Source organism: Leptonychotes weddellii, chromosome 5 (assembly GCF_054177405.1).
Source record: "Leptonychotes weddellii isolate Sample4059 chromosome 5, ASM5417740v2, whole genome shotgun sequence".
In the NCBI taxonomy this organism is placed as follows: Eukaryota; Metazoa; Chordata; class Mammalia; order Carnivora; family Phocidae; genus Leptonychotes; species Leptonychotes weddellii.
In genome coordinates, this window is record NC_138373.1 from 8306337 (window position 1) to 8327734 (window position 21398).

The window sequence follows — 21398 nt, forward strand, 5'->3', positions numbered from 1 at the left end:
GGGGCTAGCGCGCTCGCCGTTCCAGGCCTTTTCCCATTGGTGGTGGCGGCGGCGCGAGCCCGGAAGCGGACGGGGGCGGGGGCGGTGGCGGAGGCGGCGGAGGCCCCTCGGGCGGGCCGGGGTTGCGGCGCGGTCCTTGACTCGGCTTGTCCGGTGCGTGGCCCCGGCAGCCATGCATTCCCCGGTCCCGGGCCCGCTGGGGGACTGCCTGCGGGACTGGGAGGAGCTGCAGCAGGACTTCCAGAGCATCCAGGTGAGTGCCAGTGCGGGCGCCCATTGACCCTGAGCCACGTCTCTCTGGCTCGAGGTCAAGGGTCGGGCAGCCGTGGGTCAGCAGTGGGGGGTTCCGGGTCAAGGGTCGGGGACCCCGGCGTCGCTCCGGAGGGTGGCGAGGCCCCGGGTCCTGGTGGTCCTGGCTGGACCCCTCCCCTCGGCCTCAAATGAGTGTCCGGCGGCAGTCCCCATCGCCCGCGCGGCCGCTGCGACCCTGGCGGAAACCCACTGAGTCTGGCGGACCTGGGGCCTTCTGCGGGGGGGGGGGGCCTCCTTCAGGCCCCGACCCCTACCCCGTCCTCTCCCAGGAGAGTGGTCCCGAGTCAAAGCCGGCCGGGCCCAACCTTGGGTCAGTCACTCAGCAAACATGCTGTGGGCGCCGGCGTGGCTCTAGGGCAGCGCAGGGGGTCTGGGCTGAGTGCGGCGAGGGGAGCGGCCCGGCCCAGCCAGGGGAAGTGGTGGTTAGGTGAAGTGCCTGGATGGGGGCGGGGCCCCGTCCAGGTTGAAGGACAGCGCCCACGAAGGCAGGGTTATGTGGGTGCTGGAAGGAGAGGGAGGGGAGAAGTGGGTGGGCCAGACCCTGTAGGGACCTCATGGGCCCGGACGGGCTTGGAACCTTTCTGATACCACTGGCGAGCCATGGGAGGAATCGTGGGGATCTGGCTTGTGTGGACCATTGTGCCGTTCTGTGGGGAGCCCAGCAGGGGAGAAGGCTGCTGGTCTCCACCAGGAGAAAGTGGTTGGTAGGGGTAGACAGATGTGGCTCATGTTGGGTTTTGAAGGGGTGTGGTGGCCCCTTTAAGGCACGAGAAACAAGACCTGGAAAGGGTAGAGCCTGGGCTAGCTGTGTATTCGGTCATGCCTTTGTCTCTCCTGGACTGGTTCCAGCCCCTTCCTGTCTGCACTGAAGCCTTGCCGTTCCTTGGCCAGGCTAACGCTGCCGCCACTCGTGCTCCTGCCAGTCCTGAGCAGGGCAGACCTACTTTCCCAGCCTGGCCACCCCTTCCTGACCTTCTTCACACTGCCCTTTGTTGTCTCCAGGCTGCTTTTCTGGAAACTCACCCACCAGGGCAAAGTGCTCTGGGAGGCTTTGGGCCAAAGGTGCTGGGGGAGGGGTAAAAGGACTGGTCTTAAAGGCAGGAATTCTAAGGGCTGAAGCCTGATGACCTTTAACTTGGGAGGCAGATGCTGGGAGGGCCAGAGCGGCAGGCTGCTTGGACAACCCCAGCTCCCTCTGCACTAGCAGCCTGGGTAGGCAGGAGGATCGCAGAGAAGCAGAGTGGCTGCCTGAAGGCACCTGACTGGTCCAGAAGGTAGACCCTTGTGCCTGGAATCCGAACTCAGGGTGGCACAGATCTGGGCGGGGCCAGCTAGTAGGTGGGCTGAGATGAAACAAAGTCTCTGGGACCTAGTCTGCTTCTGGGACAGGGGTGCTGTTTCTGGGCTTGCAGGGGGAGCCCCATCTCTTGGCCTGCCTGGGGGAGAGGGCAACCTCAGGGAGTCCCTCGGCTGGCTGCCTCCTTTCCTGCTCAGACCCTCCCAAAGAGCCCGGGGGGAGTCCGTGCCCCACCTTCTGCCCAGCAGGCTCCTGCTCACTCTGGTCCCCCGCCCACTGCCCCAGGAGACCCACCGGCTGTACCGCCTGAAGCTGGAGGAGCTGACCAAGCTGCAGAACGGTTGTACCAGCGCCATCACGCGGCAGAAGAAGCGGCTCCAGGAGCTGGCTCTTGTCCTAAAGAAGTTAGGACCCCCCCCGCCCCGCCCTTGATTCCCCCAAGCCTCCAATACCCCCTGGCCTAGGGCTGGGGGTCAGATCTGGGGTGGGGGGAGAGCAGGCACTCACCCTTGAGTGTCCCAGGGCATGGCTTCTCCCCCTGCTGGGCCATGTTCGCCTCCTGCCCCGCAGGTGTCAGGTGTGATACGGGGCGGGGGGGGGGGCTTCTCTGACTCTGGCTTCCGTGGGCCCACCTACAGATGCAAACCCTCCCTTCAGTCGGGGGCCAAGGAGGCTGCCCAGGAGCTGGAGAACCAGATCAAGGAGCGCCAGGGCCTCTTCTTCGATATGGAGGCCTATTTGCCCAAGAAGAATGGGTGAGACCCCCCCTCCCCCAAGCTCAGTTCCTAGACGCCCCTGGGAGAGTGGCCTGAAGCGTGGTCTCCTCTGCTTGGTCACTTGGCCAGCAGATGGTGCCTGGACCCACTGTGGGCTGAGCAGTCAGGCTGGGGGGACAGCTCAAGCGATGGTGACAGCTCACGGAGATGGGTGTTTTGTGGCGGAAGGACAGGGAATGGAGGAGCACAGTGAGGGGCTCCTCGCCCAGCTTGGAGGTCAGGGAAAGCGTAGAGGATCAAGGAGGGAGCCTGGCAGGCACGGGAGGGTGGAAACGGCGCGTGTGGCCAGAGCTCAGGGTGGGGGCTGGTGAATGAGACCAGAGGCGAAGCCAGGCTTCGGAGCTGGCCTCGGGCCCAGTAGGCTGGGCAGAGCGACCCTTAGGCCAGCCACGGTCACCGAGGGGGATGGCAGGGGCCAGGGCACAACCCTAGGGTGAGTGAAAATCATCCAGCGGAGGCCTGGGGCAGCAAGACGGCTGGGAAGGAGCATGTCCCAGAGGGCGGCGGAGTGGGGGGAAGGAGCAGCTGATAGCCTCAGACCAGACAGCCGGTGGTGGGGGTGGTCAGGAGCCATACAGAAGGGGCGGTGTCTGCCGGAGTCAGGGAGAGGAGCGCTCTGCAGGTTGGTGGAGGTGGAGGTGGCTAATGGGGGGACAGGCGAGTGTAGGCAGCTCTTCAAAAGCTTGGCTGGGAGCAGAAGGCGAAACCAGCGAGTGGAACTCGTGCGTGTGGGGGCGGGGGGAGGCTTGTGCTCAGGGGTCCGTGTTACTTCGTACCCAGGGAAGACTGGAGCACGTCTCCCTGCCGAGAGCGCAGGCCCTTGGAGCACAGACCCAGCAAAGGGAAACCCCTGGGGAGGTGGGAAGGGCGGGGCGGGGCGTGGGCCCTTCTCATTTGCTATGGGAGGGTGTTTAGAGCCGGTGAGGAGGGGGCCCCCCGGAGATGTCAGCCGGGAGGGAGGGTTTGACAGGGCCTCTGCAGGGATGGCGATGCTGAGAGGCGGCCCAGTCCAGGTGCCCGCTGCACCCCAGCGTGTCTTCGCGGCCTGGGGCAAGTCCCTTAACCACTCTGAGCCTGTGCCCAACGGCCCGAGCGTGAGCAGGAGCTCGTGTGTGGGTGTGCTGCGTCCTGCACACGTGGGACTTGGTCACCTCTTGGGGTTCGTCTGGCAGAGAAGGGCCAGACAGGCTCCGTCGGTGGGAGTGACGGCGGCAAGAGGCTGGGGGTGGTGGGGTTGACAAGAAAGGGGCTGTCGTGGAAGGGGGGCCTGGGGACTCAACTGGCTTGGGAAAGGAGACTGGGGTCGGGGGCCTGGAAGCCTCAGTGAGGGCCAGGGTCCACCTGTTGAAACCGGCTTGGGAGGCTGGGCACTTGGAGTCAGAGTGCGAGCAGTTTCTGAGCTGAGGGAGCCCTTCCTGGCTGCGAGGGGGTCCTGGTGTGGCCATGGTGCGGGGTGCTGCGGCAGACTCAGGGCTGAAGGTTCTCGGACGTAGCGGGAACCCGGGGAGGGGGGTAGGTGACGGGGTGGGCATGCACACAGGCACTGAGTCCTGCCCAAGGCCCACAGGGACAATAGGAGCTGTGGGCATGGCTCCCACGGGATACCCTGGAGGCCCTAAGGGGGGGACCCTGGGAGGGGGGAGGCGAGGGAGGGGATGTTGGTTTACCCGGGAGCAGGCAGAAAGGCTGCGCCCCAGTGTTTCCTTCCTGTGGAGCTGGTGTGCAGCACCCCCCGGGTCAGAACCCTAAGCCGCTGCCGTGGGAAGCCGGGGGGTCCCCGGCTCTGTGCCACTGGCTTTCCTCTCCCTGGGGGCCTCTCTTTACCTGGTGTCCCCCTCCCCTAGGTTGTACCTGAGCCTGGTTCTGGGCAATGTCAACGTGACACTCCTGAGCAAGCAGGCTAAGTAATTCGCTGTCGTGGGCTGGGTCCCAACCCTGCTCTCCACCCTCCCGGGTCCTTTCCGTTCTGCCCCCGCTTCCCGGGCTCAGCCCCCCGGGGTGCCGGCCTCGAGCCGCCTGCGGAAGCACGTCCGGAGCAGGAGCCTCCCTCCGGGCCGAGGCGAGGGTGGGCCCTGCCGGCACCCCAGCCTGTGCCACGAGTGTGTGCCCACCCAGGTTTGCCTACAAGGACGAGTATGAGAAGTTCAAGCTCTACCTCACCATCATCCTCATCCTCATCTCCTTCACCTGCCGCTTCCTGCTCAACTCCAGGTGGGTGTCCTGCTGCCCGGGGCCGCGCCCCGCTCCGTGTGGGCGCCGGCACCCACATCCTCTGTGCCCTCCGCAGGGTGACGGACGCCGCCTTCAACTTCCTGCTGGTCTGGTACTACTGCACGCTGACCATCCGAGAGAGCATTCTCATCAACAACGGCTCCCGGTGGGCTCCCGGTGGGCTCCCGGGGCGGGGTGGGGCACTGGAGCGACCCAGGGGGGCGGGGGGCCGTGGGTCCCGGAGGAGCAGGCCCGGGATCGGGGTACTGGCTTCCTCCCACCGCAGCCTGGCTCCCCGTCCCCGTGCATCGATCCTCGGGGCCGAGGGGACAGGAGTGACCGCGGCTTCCCGATACAGGATCAAAGGCTGGTGGGTTTTCCATCATTACGTGTCCACCTTCTTGTCGGGAGTCATGCTGACGTGGTGAGTGGCCAGACTTGGCTCCCAGGGCCTGGGGGGTGGGGGGTGCAGGGGAGCACGGGGCAGAGAGAGAGGGTGTCCCTGAGCTCCCTCCCCTTCCCGCTGCTTTCTGCCTTAGGCCTGACGGCCTCATGTACCAGAAGTTCCGGAACCAGTTCTTGTCCTTCTCCATGTACCAGAGTGAGTGTCTCAGAGGGCCCTGCTCTGCTCGGGAGCCCCCCCACGGGGAGGGGGTGCCAAGGACCGTGAGCTCCAGCCCAGTTCCGCTGTCCCCACCCCCAGGCTTCGTGCAGTTCCTGCAGTATTACTACCAAAGCGGCTGTCTATACCGCCTGCGGGCCTTGGGCGAGAGGCACACCATGGACCTCACTGTGGGTGAGCCGGGCACGGCCTCCTCTCTCGGGAATCCTGAACGGGGGCCGGGAAGGGCCCGTCCTTTCCCGACTATGTGGGGCTGAGAGACCGTGTTCCCCCGCCCCCCCCCCCCCCGCTTCTCCCTGCAGAGGGCTTCCAGTCCTGGATGTGGCGGGGCCTCACCTTCCTGCTGCCCTTTCTTTTCTTTGGACACGTAAGTTGTCTCTGCCCCCCGGTGTGTCTGGCCAGGCCTCCCGGTTCTGGCTGTGGGCCCTCGTGGAGACTGGCTTCTGTTTGAAACCCTCCATCCCCCCCCAGTTCTGGCAGCTTTTTAATGCGCTGACCTTGTTCAGCCTGGCCCAGGACCCTGAGTGCAAGGAGTGGCAGGTGAGCCCGGGGACCCGGGGAGGAGGAAGGACACTGCGAGGGCCAGCGCCCGGCCCAGTCCTGACCCCGCTTCTCCCCCCAGGTGCTCATGTGTGGCTTCCCCTTCCTCCTCCTATTCCTTGGCAACTTCTTCACCACCTTGCGGGTTGTGCACCAGAAATTCCACAGTCAAAGACATGGGAGCAAGAAAGAATGAGTCTGGGCCTGCCCGCCATGGCCACCCAGCTCCCTATGGCCCCTCTGGCCTGGCAGGGGCTTCTGTCCCCTTTGAGAGGGTAGGGGGCTTCCCTCATCTGGGAGGGTCCCTTCTGCTCTCCCTGGAGTTTTGTGGGCTCTGTGGGCCCCGAAGGCGACGCTGGAGAGGACTGGGCCTGAGCTCCGGGCCTGCAGGGAGCCGGGGGCCAGCAGCCTGAATAAAGGAAGAGTGGCAGAGAGGTGGCTTGAGGTGTGTGCTCTCCAAAGGGTCAGGCGCGGGCCTCGGCGCCACCCCCACACGGCCTCTTGGGGCTCTGAGTTAAGGAGGCCCAGGGGGAGACCCCGGATATACCCAAGCAATAGGAAATACCGAAAACAGAACTTTATTCCAAGGACCAAAGATCATTTAAAATTATTTACAGTCATTGAAAATAACGTGGAGGGGGTTGGGGCCCAGCTCAACTAAGAGTCCCTTCTGTACAGCCCCCAAGGGCCTGAGGGGTTTACAAAATACACACTCTTGACTGGGGGCCCATGTGCGCCTGGGGCCCGGACCAGTCTCTGTCCCTGGGCCTGCCTCCCGGGGGCGAGGCCGCGCAGAAACTACCCAGGACACTGGCAGAAGGGAGCGAGGGAAGTGATTACATGGGGAAGCGAGTCTGCAGGGGCCCGAGGGGCAGAGGCAGGCCGGGCGGCCCCTAGCTCCACACGTCCAGGGAGTAGCGGCCCTTGGTCATCAGCTTCTTGATGTAGTCCACGGCCTGGGCGTGCTCCATGGCCCCCCCGTCGGCCACGATGTCGTAGAAGGTGTTCTGCACATCCCTCGCCATGTTCCGAGCGTCCCTGGGGCAGGAAGGAGGGGGCGCTGGGTGAGGGGGTCCCCGCGGGCGGGTGGGCCTCGTCCCTCCCCCTGCTCTGCCCTCGCTCACCCGCAGACGTAGATGTGGGCGCCGCCCTCGTGGATCAGCTGCCACAGGTGTTCCTTGTCCCTCTTCAGTAAGTGCTGCACGTAGACCTGGGGGCGGGGCGGGGGGGCGGCACTGTGAGGAGCCCCCCCCGCCCCCCCCCCACCCCGGCCCCAAGTCCCAGCACCCCAGCCCCAGCCCCGAGGGGCAGCCCGAGGTCTCACCTTGTGGGGCTGCTCCCGGGAGACGGCCACGTTGAGCTGGGTGAGGGAGCCGTCCTGGCAGAACCCGGCCAGCTCCTCGCGGTACAGGTAGTCCTCGTCGGAGCGGCGGCAGCCATAGTAGAGCAGCGTCTCCCCCACCTCCTTGCCTGGTGGCAGGGCAGGGGTGAGGCCGTGCTGGGCAAGGGGGGGGAGGGGCAGGGGAGGCACGCCCGACCCCGCGGGACCCCGCCCCGGGCCCACGTGCTCACCCTGCTGCCGCAGCCAGGCCCGCTCCTGGATGAAGCCGATGAACGGGGCCACCCCGGTGCCGGGGCCCACCAGGATGACCGGCGTGGTGGCCTTGAAGGGCAGGCGGAACTGGGACTTGCGCACGAACATGGGCACCAGGGCCCGGCGGCCATTCTCCCCGGCGGGCTCCTTGGCCCGCAGCCAGCTGGTGGCCACACCCTTGTTGACGCGGCCGGACTTGGTTTCGTACTCCACGGCCACGGCACAGATGTGCACGGAGTTGGGGTGGACCTGGCGGGGGCGGGGCAGGGGTGAGCGCATGCCCGAGGCCCCTTGCCGCCGGCCCGGCCCCGGCCCCGGCCCCGGCCCCGGAGGCCGACCGCGCACCTTGGAGGACGAGGCGATGGAGTAGTAGCGGGCCTGGAGCCGGGGCAGCAGCTCGCACAGGTGGTCGATGGGGGGCCGCAGGGACGGGTAGTCCTGCAGGATGGCCAGGATGTGCCTCCGGGCCTCCACCACCCAGCTCAGGTACAGCTCCTGCGGAAGCCGGTAGCAGGGTGAGGCGCGGGGGGCGGGGCCGGGGACGCCGGGGTGCGGGAGGCGAGGGCGTGGCTGGGGCGGGGCCGGGGACACCGGGGTGCAGGAGGGGAGGGCCGGGGCCGGGCCTACCTTGCCCTCCCCCGAGGAGGAGGCCATCCTGCGCAGCTGCTCCTGCTCCGAGGGCTCGGAGGCGTGCTGGGCCAGCTCGTAGAGCACGTTGGTGCGAGGCGGGTTCGTGATGTCCAGGTAGTAGGTGAGGGCCGTGCGGTAGGAGGTGGGGCAGGGGAAGGGGTGCTTCTTGTTGGACTCCTCTGCGGGGAGAGGGGAGGACGAGGGCCTGGGCTCAGTGGCCGCTGACCAGCAGGTCTGCTCCAGCACCTGGAACTGTGGGGGCTCGGGCCTGGCCTGGGGTGGTGGGGGGGGGGTCCCCCGAATCCAGGGGACTCACCATCGAGATTGTTCAGGGACATGACGACGTCCAGGTCGGCACCCAGGATCTCACCGAGCTGGCTGACCAGGGTAGAGTCATTGGCTGGGTAAATGGCCACATGGTCCCCAGATTCATACCTGGGGGTGGGGGTCGAGGGGAACGTGAGGCTCAGGAGGGGTTGGGGGTCAGGGAAGGCGGCCCAGAGGCCCTGAGTGGGCTGGGGGAGGGGGCGGCTGCGGGCACCTGAGTTTGGAGTCTGAGATGTCTAATTCCAGGTGCATGAAGTGGCGCTCTGTTCCCTGGTTCAGCTTCCGGTTGGCAGTGACAGCAGCCAAGAAGGGATTCTTGGCATCGAAGGGGCTGGGTGGGGAAGAGAGCAGCGCAGTGATTGGCTGGGACTTCAGTCTGAATCTCCCTGCCCCCAGGGGACCCCTCAGGTTTCACAGAACACAGGGAACCTTAGAGCCGGCCTCCAAGGGCCCCAGGAAGGCTCTCCAAATATGTGAAAGGTTCTCCCAGCCCAATCCAAGGCAGGGCCCCCAACAACCCCCCAGAGTGGGCAGAACTAGGTTATCAGTTCCCTATTTACAAATAAGGAAACAGAGGCTGGCCACTAAAACCCGGGGAGATCCTCCACGTACTACCTGTTTGTGGGCTGAGTGCGCAGGAGGACCAGGCCCCTTGAAGATGGCTCCCCAAGACCGAGGGTGCCCGGCCCCCCAGTGACTGGAGCAGAGCTCCTTCACCCCACATGCCCTGGACCGTGCACCAGCAGTTTTACTCTGCACAGTCACTGGTCTTAAATTCTGGGGATAACGGGGGGACTTTTCCTGGGCGGCTCTAGGGGTCCGGGTGGCACCCAGGGGTAAGGGGAGTCAGGGGCCCGAGAGAGGAATACTGTTTTTGGACAAAAAAGTCCAAATACCGAGGTGGGTTTTAAGGAAAGTGAGCCCTTCTGCCAGAGTTCAGCCAGACTCACGCTGTCCTGGTCCAGGCACGGATCTGGGCCTCCCGGCCCCAGGATCTTTACAGGGCAAAAGGTCAAAGGAAGCGCTAACGGACCCAGTGCCAGTCTGCCAGGTGCGGTGCCCTGGCCTGAGGGACCACTGGGAGGGCCCGGGGGGGCGGCCTCCGCCTCTCTGCTCTGGGCCTTATGCCCTCCTGTGCGGTGGGGAGGAAATCATGGGTGCCCCCACCCCTGCCCGCTCCGGGACGAGGGTGGAGATAAGGAGGGGACACAGGACTGCTGGCTGCTCAGTGGGCCCCGGGACCCCACGCGCGCCCTCTACTCACGGTTTCTGGTTCTCATAGCTCTTCAGACGGCCCACCTCTCCCATGTACACTTTGGCTGGGTCTATGTCTGGGTGGACCACCAGCGCATACTGGCGAATGCTGGAAGGGGAGACAGGGTGAGGCGGGGAGGGGCCCGGGAGGAGGGAGGCTGCCTCAGGGACAGGGACTGAGACCACGCCTGCCACCCCGCCGCGGGGAGGGTCTGGAGGCGGTGCGAAGGAGAGGGAGCCGACAAGGAGGAGGGCTGGGGGGGCCTGGCGAGCTGCCGGCTTCGAGGCCATTCCGTGAGAAGGTAAGGAAAGCCCCCACTGCCCAGCAGAGCCCGAGTGCCTGGACCCAGCCTCACGCTCTGGGACTCAGCTTCTACCAGCTTCTCGTGGGGTCCCCGCCGGGGCCCCTGCAGGCCAGCTCTCCCACCCTTGGGGGGCGCTCGCTCCCCGCCCAGCCTGCGGGCACACACTCACCTGCACTCCTCTCCGGTGGCTTCCACCCCAAAGTGCTCGCACACGGCCGGCCAGAACTGCTCACGCCACGTCAGGAAGTCCTCCTCCAGGCTGGCGACACGAGGGAATGAGCCCAGCCCCGGGGAGCCCGAGGGCCTCAGGGATGTAACCCACGGCACCGGGCAGCATTTGGAGGGTTTGTGCAAACCCCGGGGCCGGAACAGCCGAGAGGAGGGGGTGAGACAAAGAAGGGGGTGCAGGTGGGGTGTGGGGACCTCCTTCCCTTGCCTCGGGGTGTGCCTGGCAGGAGGCTCGCTGACACGTGGCTTTGTGCTCCCCTCCCCTCGCGTGCCACAGTCGGCCCTAACCCCCGTGGGCTCCGGGGCTGGGTGGGTGGGGGGGGGCACTCACTTCCCATCGTCATCGCCCATCCCCAGCTCAAAGATCCGCTGGGCGCCGAGCTGCTCCAGCCGCTTGTCCACGTACTTGCCCATGGCATTGAAGTGCTCATAGGTCTTGTTCCCAAGACCAAACACCTGTGCGGGCAGAGGGGCGGGTCTGAGTCCTGGTCAGGGTCAGGGGTGGGTTTCCCCAGAGCTGGCCACCCCGCATGCACGCTCGGGCCTCCACGGCTGCCAGATGCCCGGCACAGTGAGGTGGGCCACCTTGGCCCCCGGAAGTGGCTGGGTTTTGGTGACCTGCAGCCTGTAAGCCTCACCCCTGGGTGAGCAGCAGGGGCAACTCACCGTCCCTACCCGGCGCTCCTGGCCCAGCCAAATCGGGGCCAGCCTGCTTCACCTTTCTCGCCTGTCAGCTCCCGCAGCCTGTGCCCCCGGGGAAGCAAAGTGGGGCCAGGGACAGGGGAGGAGACGCTCAACACGGGGCCCCGGCCAGAAGAGAGGGCTGTCCCCAGAGCAGCCTCCCCCCGGCCTCCCCGCCAGGCCCCCCAGCTGGAAGCGCCCTGGCCGATCAGAGTGAGGTGGCAACGGGAGGGAGGCTTTCCCCTTGGACACGGGGGTCCAGAGGCCCGGGAGAGGTGCCACAGGCAGGGAAAGCCACTGCAGAGAAGATGGGGTGACTCACCGCATACTTGACTCCAGTGAGGTCCAAGTTGGTCTCCTGGAGCCAGTCGTAGAAGTCCTGGGCGTTGTCCGTGGGGTCCCCCTCACCATAGGTGGCCATGCAGAACACGGCCAGGGAGTTCTCGATGTCCGGCAGGCTGCCCAGGTCGGCCTGGGGACACAAGAGCGGGGCCCGGGCCCAGCAACCCTGACTGAGCCACGTCAGGTCTGTGCCTGATGGGATGCAGACAGGTGGGCCCAGGCCCTGCCCGGGGCAGCTGCCAGGCAGGGGCGTCCCACAGGCTCCGGGTCGGCCGGGGATTCTTTCAGGACAGGGTGTCAGTCAGGGAGGCCTGCACGGAAGGGGCTGAACCGGTGCGTGGGACAGTTAGACATCTGCAGTTTGGAGTGGAGGGGGGTGTATTTCCCGAGGGGAGGGAACGGCAGGCTCAGATGAACACGGGTGAGGGCCTGGGTGCTGAGCCCCCAGCTGGCACTCAGAACCTGGGCCCCTGGGGGAGAGCCTCTTCGTCCCGCAAAGTCCCAGGAGCACAGCGGAGCCTGGGCTCTTGCAAATTCCTTACCAACTGTTGACCAACCTAACACAGAGATCTGCAGCCAGAGGGGTGGCGGTGCTGGTCCCCGAGACTAAAGGACGTTGGGCCGCGTACAGGTCGGGCCTGGGCCATGACCCACAAGGACCCCATCCGGGGAGGAGCAGGACGGCAACTCCGGACTTCTCCCAGGACCACCTGTTCCTGGCCAGCCTCTTCCCCTCCCTGGGGCCGGCGACCTGGCTGGCATTAGCTCTCCTACCCGTACCCCCCCCCCCCATAAACAGGCAAGCAGATGGCTGGACGTTTCCATCGCCATGCTCAGGAAAGGACAAACAGCCAATGACAGGAGGCCAATGAGCAAGGCGAGCCTGCCCTGCGCCCCCTGCAGGAGAGGCTGGGGGCAGTGGAAAGCAGGACGTGAGCACTAAGTCCGGCAGACAGGCCTGGGGTGACCTGAGGGGAGCTGATGGGGGACAGGGGCATCCTGCAGCTCCCAACAGGGGACCTTAATCCCCAATTCTCAGGCTCCCTGGGCCCTTCCCTCCGGCCCTGTTCCTGTTCCAGTTAATACACGAGCTTTTTAATAAAGTCTCGTTTCACAGCCTAGCTGCAGGGCTCCGTGCGGTGCCCATCCCGGGCTGCCCGGGCTGCCTCCCCTGCCGCTACGGTTTGGGGGCGCAAGGGAGAAACAAGAAACCCTTCCTTCCTGGACTGCTGAGACCCGATCCACTAGGTGCTTGAGTCCCGTCTCCCTGCACCGGCCAGCCCGGGCAAGCCTATGGCGTGCAGGGCAGGGGAGGCTGGACATGGACGGCGCCGGGAGCTCACACCTGCACGCCCGGGGCCACCCGGTGACCCGGACCAGCGACAGGAAATGCCCATGACTGTCCGTCCCTTCGGCTGGCTCAGTCCCTTACACGTCTCCATGCTCTGGACGCCTTCGTCGCTACTGGAAGGGCCAAGGTGCGGGGAGTGCTCACCAAGTCATACTCCTCGGGGTCTGCAGCCATGCCCCGCATCCCGTAGCGGTGGGCGTCCTTGGACAAGCGGTTGGCAAACTCCTCCGCCGTCCCCGTCTGGGAGCCGTAGAACACGACGATGTTCCTGCCCTAGAGAAAGCAAGACACGCGGGGTCAGTGAGGGACCAAGAGCCACAGGCTTCACCTGAGACTCCAGGTGACCGCAGGGCAGGCTAGGCAGGTGGGGTCCCTCAAGGGGACCCTCTCCCTTCCTGCCTCCAGTCCTCCTAAGTCCCTCTGGGGCAACCCTCTCGCTGCCACAGCTACTGTGATGGACGGTGACCAAGGCCACCCAGACACGCAGCTGTTCGAGATCACACTTTAGACAGATTATTAAATGACACGGGAAAAAAACACAATGTAATGTTCAGTTAAAAAAAAAAAAGGTGACCAAACAGGTATGTACAGTATACTCCCATTTTGTTCTAGACCCACATCATGTGTACCTCTATGCGTTTTGTTTATACACAAATGCACAAGGGGGAAAGACTAGCAAGAAGCAGACCAATAGTCTCCACATGGAGAACTGTGATTACAGAATATTCTTTATAAAAATCCAGACGACAGGAAAGGTACCCAGTGGATGGGCTCCCACGCTCTTCACTCAACCCGCCTCTTCCTGTGGCCTCTCCCGCAGCTGTTGAGAAGCCAGACCTCTATTCCCCAGACTCCCTTGTGGCTTGGGGTGCAGCAAATTAGGCCCAGCTGACTGGATGTGGAAGGCTGGGAGGCGGAAGCCAGGCATGTCCACCTTCCGGTCCCTTTATGTAACATGAGGTCTCTCTGCGGTAGGTTTCCAGTGCCCTCAAGCCCTAGACTGCTGTCTGGTTTTTCCATGGAGCCCTAACGTGTGGGTACAAAGGAAAAAAAAATGTATGGATTATAATTGCTTTAAATTGTTCTCATACCTTTTCTATTTCCTGAATGTCCTATAGATCATCTACAAAGGTTCTTTTAAAGAATCGTTACAAAAACTAGCGAAACAGGGAAGTCTCAGGATTTCAGGTTAAGGGGACAAAACAGAATATGAAATAGTACCTAAATGTTTACAGTGGCATCAAAACATATGAAGTACTTAGAGATAACCCTTCCGAGGAACCTGCAAGAAGCTCCTGATGAAGGATTCAACCGAAACAAGAGGCCCGGAGTTTGCACACAAAGACTCAACGTTCAAGAGATCCGTTCTCCCCGCATCAATCCAGAAACCAACACCAGTCAGCGCAACATCCAAACAGCTCTTTTTACCCCCACAACTTCATCCTCAAGGTCGTGTGGAGAAATAAATCCCTCTGCTGGAATGTGATTTGGCAATGAGAAGGAAAGCAGGGCCGGCACGTGCCACGAAATGGAGCCCGAAGCCACGAAGCTCAGTGAAAGGTGCCGGACACGAAAGGCCACACACGGAATGATTCCGTTTATAGGAAAGGTCCCCAACAGGCAACTCTCTAAAGGGCCCAGGAAGTGGATGAACGGTTGCTTCGGGCTGAGGGGGGTGTGGGTTAGGGAGTGGGGAATGGCTGCTAATGGGTACAGGGTGGCTTTTTGGGGTACCGAATGTTCTAGAATGGACGGTGGTGGTGGTTGGTGCAATTCTGGGAATACATTCAAAGTACTGAAGTGTATACTTTAAAAGGGTGACCTGTATGCAATGTAAACTGTATCTCACTAAAGCCGTTACCCCAGACAAATACATATAAAATAAGGGCCAGGAAAACAGGAAAATAAGAGCTGGGGCGGGGTTGGGGGCGGGGCCTAGCAATATGGAAATTAAAGCAAGCTTTGTAAAACCTCAGTAACTGAAACAGTAGGATACTGTCCACAGACAGCCAGATCAAAGTACTGTGACAGGAAAATCTAGAAAAAGGCCCAAATACATGTGGGAATCATATATTTGATAAAACCAGTGGGGAAAAGACGGGCGCAATTGCATGGAGCTTAGCAGTGGATCCATGCCTCGCATCGTACAGCAGGATAAATTCCCAACAGACTGAATTTTAATTATGAATGAGAAAGTATTAGAAAGCACTGAAAAGAAAATGTGCAAGGATTCTTTTCTCTTTAGCCTTAATGACTCAAATTGCAAATAACTGAAAGTCCAGAAGTCACAGGAGGAATAAAGTGCCCTCACTGAATAACTTTACACGGCAACACACACACACGCACACACACACACACGCACGCGTGCACATGAACCAGGTCAAAACACAAACTTTTAACTGGGAAAATATTTGTAACTTGTGTCACAAACAAGGGGTTACTCTCCATCATTTTAAGGAATTCCTCGAGAAGGATCAATCCCGACAGAAGAGTGGGCAAAAGATTTGAAGAGAAAATCTATAAAAAAAAGAAATGCCATTGGCATAACACACAAGAATCTGCTGAAACCCATTCACAAGAAAAATGCAAATTGGAGACAGCTTTTTTTAACCGAGAAAACTGGCAAACCTCCAAACTTGGATGATAAACTCTCCTGGCAAGGCTGTGGGGCAACAGGTTTGCCCACACACAGCTAAGGAGGGTGCACTGGTGTGACCCCGGGGCGGGCGGGCGTTGCAGGGGGCGGGAATCTGGCAGCTTCTATCACAATTACAAATGCACACACCTTTGGATCCAACAATTCCACTTCTGGGATTTTACTGTATTTGCAGATGTGGACACTGGTCTCCAGGGACCCAGCAGCATCGTTTGTAAGAGCTAAAGGTTAGAAATAGTCCGACGCCCCCTCCCCACCTCCCCGACAGGGCAGAGCAAAAACAAAGGGTCGTATTCACGGTCACAGAATGAAATCACTAGGCAGCTACAGTAAAGGAGGGAGGGGTCTTGGAATTGGCTATGGAAGGAGCTCTGACACACATCAGTAAGTTAAAACAAAAAACAAAAAAACCAGGTACAGAAAAGCATGGTTTATGACATATAATTGCCACCTTTTGTGTTCTGAGAAGATGTAAAATAAGGATCTGGGGGTTTTTTGGTGGCATAGAGGAGCCCTAGAAGGATCCACAAAAGGCTAAGAACAATGGTGATGAGTGGCAGGGACAGGAGAGTTTGTTTGGGATTTTAAGCGTTTGAATGTAGTACTTTCCCATAAAACGAAATACTTCAACAAAACCAGAGAAAACCACAGCTGGGCTCTGGCCACAGCTGTGTGAGGTTTCTATCTGCTCCAGCCTGGGGCCTGGACCGGGAGGAAGGACAAAGGGAGAGCCCCCCGAGTCGGAGGGAGGGGCTAGTCTTACAGTGCAGTTGGTTCAAGAAGTAAACATCCGAAAAAGAGGGTAAGCCTTCTGGGCAGGGCAGAGCAACTTCGGGCTCTGGTTAGCCGAGAATGTTCGCGCCCGCTCTCCCCTCCTGTCCAGAGGAGCTGGCCTCCCTCCCTCGTCCACCAGGGCCACGACCCCCCGGGGAAGGGCACAGACATGGAGAAAACTCACCGTCTTCTTCATCTTTTCCACAAAGCTGCTGTCTTTGACGGAGGAAGTCCTGAAAGACAAAAGTACCCGGTGGGCATGGAATGCGCGTGGCCCGAGGGCAGGACTCTGAGCTCCCCTCCGGCTCAGCCTCCCCACGTCCTCTGCAGCCAGTCCAAAGCCTCTTGAGACGCCACCGCTGCCAGAGGCAGGCCCTCCAGCCCCCAGATCCATGCGAGCAAAGAAGGGTCCCTACTCCCGTCCCTCACCATCCAGCCAAGGGTCCCGATGGCCCTATCTCACCTCCAGTCCCCGCAGGCTCCCAAGGCCACAGACCAGGGCACGCAAGTCCCTTCAGAAGCTGTCCCCGGCCTCGCCTGCCACTCCCTTCCACACGCCATACTCGGACGCACCGATCTGTACACCACTTCCTCCGGGATGGCCCTCAGGATTGTGTCCCACCGTGGCCTCTGGCCCAATGCTCCCATCCACTGCCTCACCCCACAGACCCCTGCTCCGCTCCCAAGACCCCTCCCCGTCCCCGCACTGGGGCCACTGTGACCTGTTCCCTGGGGCTGTAGCACCTTCTAGAATCCTGCACCTCATCCTCCCGAGAGCAGCACCACTGCCGGCCCACCCTCCACCTCCCTGCTGCTGGCCGCCTGCCCCCCGTTCCATTTCCGGTCCTTTCCCTTCTCTTCTTCCTTGCCCAGGCCTGCAGGGTCATCTAAAGAAGCCCAGTGAGGGGCGCCTGGGTGGTGCAGTCGGCTGAGCGTCGGGCTCGGTTTGGACTCAGGTCGTGATCTCAGGGTCGTGGGATCGAGCCCCGCGTCGGGCTCCACGCGCCATGTGGAATCTGCTGGACATTCTCTCTCCCCCTCCCGCTCGTGCTCTCTCACTCTCTCTAAAATAAATAAATCCTTGAAAAGTAAGAAAAAATAAAAAATAAAGATGCCCAGTGAGCCTGGCCAGGGACCCTCAGGCCTAAGACAGCAAGGCGCCAAAACCAGACACCTCTCTCTGAATGGCAAATCTTCGGGATGTGTGCAGTGCGGCCGGTCTGAATAAAGTGACAAGTCTGAACGCTGAAGTGTGGCCGTCTCCGTTCAAAACGGCACTATTAAGGAACTGAGAGGCGAGCCACGGCACGGCAGGTGTCTGCAACTTCTGTGTATCTGACAGAGGACTCGGGTGGAGAACGTAAGAAAACCCTACCAATCAACTAGCAAAAGACTGGATAATCCAACAGAAAAACTGTCAAAAGACCTGAGCAAGCGCTTTCTTAGAGCATCTAACGCTACTCTCGAGAGTGGCAGCATTGTTAGTCCCCAGGGAAACGGGAAATAAGACCACAGCGCGGTGTACCGTGCGCTCATTAGAACGGCTCCTACCAGGAAGAGAGCCGAAGCTGCTGGAATGGACCTCGGCTCCGCTGCTCCCGAACGCTGCTTGGCAGTCTCTTCTGCCCGCCCATAACCCAGCACCTCACTCCCTGGTGCACACCAGACAGAGCACAGCGGGGCCCGTGCATCGAGATACGCGCATAGAATGTTCCAGCAGCGTTAGACATGTGGGTGCCAAACGGGAAACAACCCTAATTAACGTCCACCCGTAGGAGAACAAACAAACCGACGGTGGCATATTTAGACAACGGAATATTCTCCACCGCGGCATGAATGAATGAGTCCCAGGGTGGGGTGCTGAGCGTGAGAAGCCAGATGGAAGAGAGAGTGTGAGTACGACTTCATTGTACAAAGTCCCCAAACAGGCGAAACCAATGCACATGGACCGGAGTCAGGACGCGGCGAGGGACAGCAGGGGCTCCCAGGGCACCGAGAACAATCTGCGCTTTGATCTGGGCGGTAATTCCGCCTTGCTCACCTGCTGAGATCATCTCTCTGCGTGTACCTGTCTGTGGATATTCTATTTTAATAAAGTTTGTGCTTCCACAATTTGCTTCTCAAACCCACTTTTTCCCACAAACAACACCCTCGGGCCGGCAGGGGTGCCACGAGGGGGAGGGCCGAGCAGGGGCTCTGGAGCCGGGCAGCCCGGGCTGCGGCCTGCAGACTTGCAGCGAGTGAACTTGAACCTGGGCTCCGTTGCTCCTCGTCTTGAAAACGGGACTAACAAACACCACTTTGCACGCTTTTGCAAATGTCGCATGATGACACGGACATAAGGGTGCAGCACTGTGTCCGGGGGGACTGGGTGCCCACCTTCCAGAGGCCCAACAGCATATTAGTTTGTGGCCAGTAAGGGGGTCAGGCAACGGCCCGATCGCAGTCTGACTCCAAGGTCTTTGCCCTTTCCACGACATCCTGCGGCCTCCTGTGCACGGGACAGTGTAATAAAGTCATGCGCACACCCTACCACTGCATGGAAGCGCTGTCTGTGGGGGCCAGGGGGCTGGAGTCTGTGGAAAGACCAACAAGGAAGCTTCCTTTTAAGGAGGGCTCTGCGAAGCTGTTTAGACACACGATTTTGCAAACGTAAAGGTAGAAGTTCCTGTCTACGCCCCGCTGGGTTTTTCACTACATTAGGTCCAGGGCCCCAGGGCTCAAGGGCGTTACCTGTGGGGTCCCCTGGGAGGCAGCAGGGTGCCGCTGCCCAGACCTTCCCGCCCAGCCATGGTCCCGCTGCCCAGGAACCCGGAGCAGGCCCTCCCCGACTCCGCATCACCAACCCAGAGCCCCCCCCGCCCCCGGGGCAGGCCCACCCCTCCGGGAAGCAGGGCAAGAGCAAGCCTGGAGGCCCTCAGGCCCGCACCCCTCCCTTCCCTGCTCCAACATCTCAGACCACATGTCCAGCTTCTGTCCCTGCCCCACCTCGAACAGCCCCGTCTTCCCTGCCCTTCCCGTCTGTGTTCCGCCGGGACCAGGACGCTCTCCCGGGGCTCGGAGCTGGGACTCCCACCACTGTACGCCTGCTGAATTCTGAGCCGTGGGAGCGGACGACCTACGCTGAAACAAACTCGAACGTGAACGGACGCTTCGGCGACGCAAACCTTGCTGATGAGACACTAGAAGAGAAGAGCAGGGGCTCCCAGGGCACACGTGATTTCCCTTTGTACGTGGCCATGGCCACACGAGAGCCACTGATCTGTACGTTTTTAAAAAATGATCAGAATGGCAAAGTTCACAAGGTGTGAGTTTCCCTTCAACTGAAAACGAAAACAAACGAAATGCACTTAGTTGACACCTAAAAAGCATCCACCCAGTTGTGCCCCCCCAGTGCTGACCACGACATGGCCTCCCTCCCACGTGGCCGTTTCTGGGGGAGGATGCGCAACCCAGAGGAGCAAAACAAGAGTGTGTGTCCTTAAATAACGGAACACACACCATTAATTATTCCCAGAGACAGGGCTTCCAGGGAAATACCCCAGCACCTGGAGGGGGATATTGCGGGGTTAGAATACGAGGCAGGTGCTTCCTGTGATGTTCCCAATTTTGGTTTTTCAAATTACAAATGCATTTTACAGTTATAAAAGGAGGGGACAACTCCAATGTCTAAGAATCAGGGAGCGTGGATCACATCCACCAGCAGGGAAGGATGCTCGAGATACGCTGCCAAGTGGAAAAAGCAGGTTATAGAATAATGCAGGTGGCACAATTCCATTCCGATTAGAAGGGAAGGTACGGAAGGGCACACAAGAGCACGCTGAAAACTGTTCCCTCCCAGGGCTGAGTGACTGTCTTTTTTGATTCCTTCTTTGGCTGATTTCTATTCCCAGGTCCCCCACCCCTCTTTTTCCTACATCGAGCACGTAACGCTTCTGCACCAAGAACATAAAAACTGCATCCTAGGCTTAGAAACGTGCGTGGAGACAGATCTGGAAGGCTCCGTCCAACGAGGACAATTAGGAAAGCAAAGCCCCGAGCAGGGACCGTATCACAGACGCTACTCCGAGGAGCACAGAGGCCTCTGGTGCGGAGCGCGTCTCGCACCTTCCAGACGCCCGGGGCCACGCCGACCTCCTGCTCACGGCTGCCCCGGAGCCTCTCCTCACGATGCCCTTCCTCTCTGTCCCAGACTCCTACGTATCCCTTAAGACACAACGCACAAGTTCCTCTTCGGAACGCCTCTCCCTGCTGCTCACGTGGCACACAGGCATCCGTCCGGGCCCTCAACTCCATGCTCCCGACTCACTGCTGGATCTGAGGCTCGCGGGGAGCTGCTTGGGCCTCTGCGCTCAGCCCCGCGCCCGGCACTGAGCGTGGCCTCTGGGCCGGTCGGGCCGGAGAAGGCTGTTGGAGGGCTCCTGACCCACCTGACGTCAGGGTCTGACAGCAGCAGAAAAGCCAACTCCTGCCTCTTCTCAAGGACTAAGGTTTCGTAGAAGCTGCATCTGAGGAAGGGGGATTTGAGACTCGCTCACGGAAGCAGGAGGGGTGCCCCCACCACCCTGCGAATGCCAGCACCAGCCTCCGCGGACAATCATGGAGGATGGGAGGCCCACCCCCCGAAGTGGGGGAGGCTCGAGTTTGAATCCTGGATCTGCCACCAAATGGGCCTGTGACGGACGAGTGGTGGCCTTGCAAGGCCTCAGATTCCTCTTACTGAAAACACTGTGTCTTGGCTTCTGTGCCCTCCCCTCCCTGTTCCTTGTAGAGCATCTGGAGCCTGGTTAACTCTCAGGGATAAAGAGGGTGTTCCCTGGAAGAAAGCCGTTTGGGTCACTCTGGGACTTGAAAGATGCCCGGTGGCACTGGGTGGTACGTGCTAAGACCAAAAGGGTGGACCACACAGTCCACCCACAGGGCGTCTGAAGACACCAGCGAAGGCCTCGCGGAAGAACTGGGCTTTCTTCTGAGACAGAAAACGGTTCCCAAGGGAAAGCCACAGAAACCGGGCAGCCGACGGGCTCTTGGATGAGGCTCATGCAGCTGGGGGTGGGGAGGGCGGGCGGGCGGAGCTCAGCTCTGGCCGCCCAGGGGTGTGTGGCTCTGACACATGCATGGGGCGGGAATTCCAGGCTGGCAGCTCAGGAAGTGGGGGGCAGGGAGGTGGGGGGCTCGCCAGGCAGGCCTGGCTGGGAACGTTCAAGGGCGGGCAAGATGGGCTAGCCCTCCTGCTCGGAGGGGAAGTTCTCTCTAGAAGCGTGAGCACCTCTGGAGGCCAGCACGGGCCCCTTCAGTAGCTTCAGCCCTGGGAAAGCAGGAACACTCCCACCCTCTCCCCTGGGCTCCGGGGATGGCTTCCAGAGATCCGGGGAGGACTGTGCTGCATGGGGAGAAAGGGAGAGCCGAGGAGACTCAGGAGGACCCGGTGCCTCTAGTCACCGCCCTGACACGACCCAGTGCAGTTTGCCGATGTTCCCACCGGTTACACACAGCCT

The 21398-nt window shown here is 61.2% G+C and overlaps 2 protein-coding genes and 1 long non-coding RNA gene across 6 annotated transcripts in view; 2 read left to right on the plus strand and 1 right to left on the minus strand.

Moving 5' to 3' along the window:
• The first annotated feature begins 52 nt into the window (after nt 1-52).
• Nucleotides 53-6192, plus strand: TMEM120A (transmembrane protein 120A). Its single transcript, XM_006733906.3, has 12 exons — nt 53-253; nt 1895-2013; nt 2248-2364; nt 4230-4289; nt 4501-4596; nt 4673-4762; nt 4955-5020; nt 5136-5197; nt 5300-5392; nt 5521-5585; nt 5690-5758; nt 5841-6192. Exons 1-12 carry the CDS (start codon nt 173-175, stop codon nt 5952-5954), a joined length of 1032 nt encoding a protein of 343 aa, XP_006733969.2. The 5' UTR covers nt 53-172; the 3' UTR covers nt 5955-6192.
• Nucleotides 6193-6320: 128 nt separating this feature from the next.
• The window catches only part of POR (cytochrome p450 oxidoreductase), a 57665-nt gene continuing 42587 nt past the window's right edge, over nt 6321-21398 (minus strand). For all 4 annotated transcript variants that reach the window (XM_081819493.1, XM_081819492.1, XM_081819494.1 and 1 more), the window contains exons 3-16: nt 16085-16133; nt 12615-12743; nt 11100-11249; nt 10428-10552; nt 10038-10127; nt 9574-9672; nt 8524-8640; nt 8299-8417; nt 7980-8161; nt 7698-7847; nt 7331-7601; nt 7083-7228; nt 6883-6968; nt 6321-6796 (exon numbers count right to left, since the gene is read on the minus strand). In XM_081819493.1, the coding sequence (XP_081675619.1) occupies nt 6652-6796; nt 6883-6968; nt 7083-7228; nt 7331-7601; nt 7698-7847; nt 7980-8161; nt 8299-8417; nt 8524-8640; nt 9574-9672; nt 10038-10127; nt 10428-10552; nt 11100-11249; nt 12615-12743; nt 16085-16133 (1858 nt within the window). In that variant the 3' untranslated portion in view covers nt 6321-6651. The remainder of the gene's footprint in view (nt 6797-6882; nt 6969-7082; nt 7229-7330; nt 7602-7697; nt 7848-7979; nt 8162-8298; nt 8418-8523; nt 8641-9573; nt 9673-10037; nt 10128-10427; nt 10553-11099; nt 11250-12614; nt 12744-16084; nt 16134-21398) is intronic.
• On the plus strand, nt 11249-18012 carry LOC145721511 (uncharacterized). Its single transcript, XR_014145240.1, has 2 exons — nt 11249-11452; nt 11686-18012. It is a non-coding gene; the product is annotated as an uncharacterized LOC145721511 (long non-coding RNA).

Coding starts and splice junctions, on each gene's coding strand:
- TMEM120A (XM_006733906.3), top strand. CDS start 173: ATGCATTCCCCGGTCCCGGGCCCGCTGGGGGACTGCCTGCGGGACTGG. Junction 5,021..5,135: donor TCGGGAGTCATGCTGACGTG/GTGAGTGGCCAG, acceptor TTTCTGCCTTAG/GCCTGACGGCCTCATGTACC. Junction 5,586..5,689: donor CCTTTCTTTTCTTTGGACAC/GTAAGTTGTCTC, acceptor ATCCCCCCCCAG/TTCTGGCAGCTTTTTAATGC.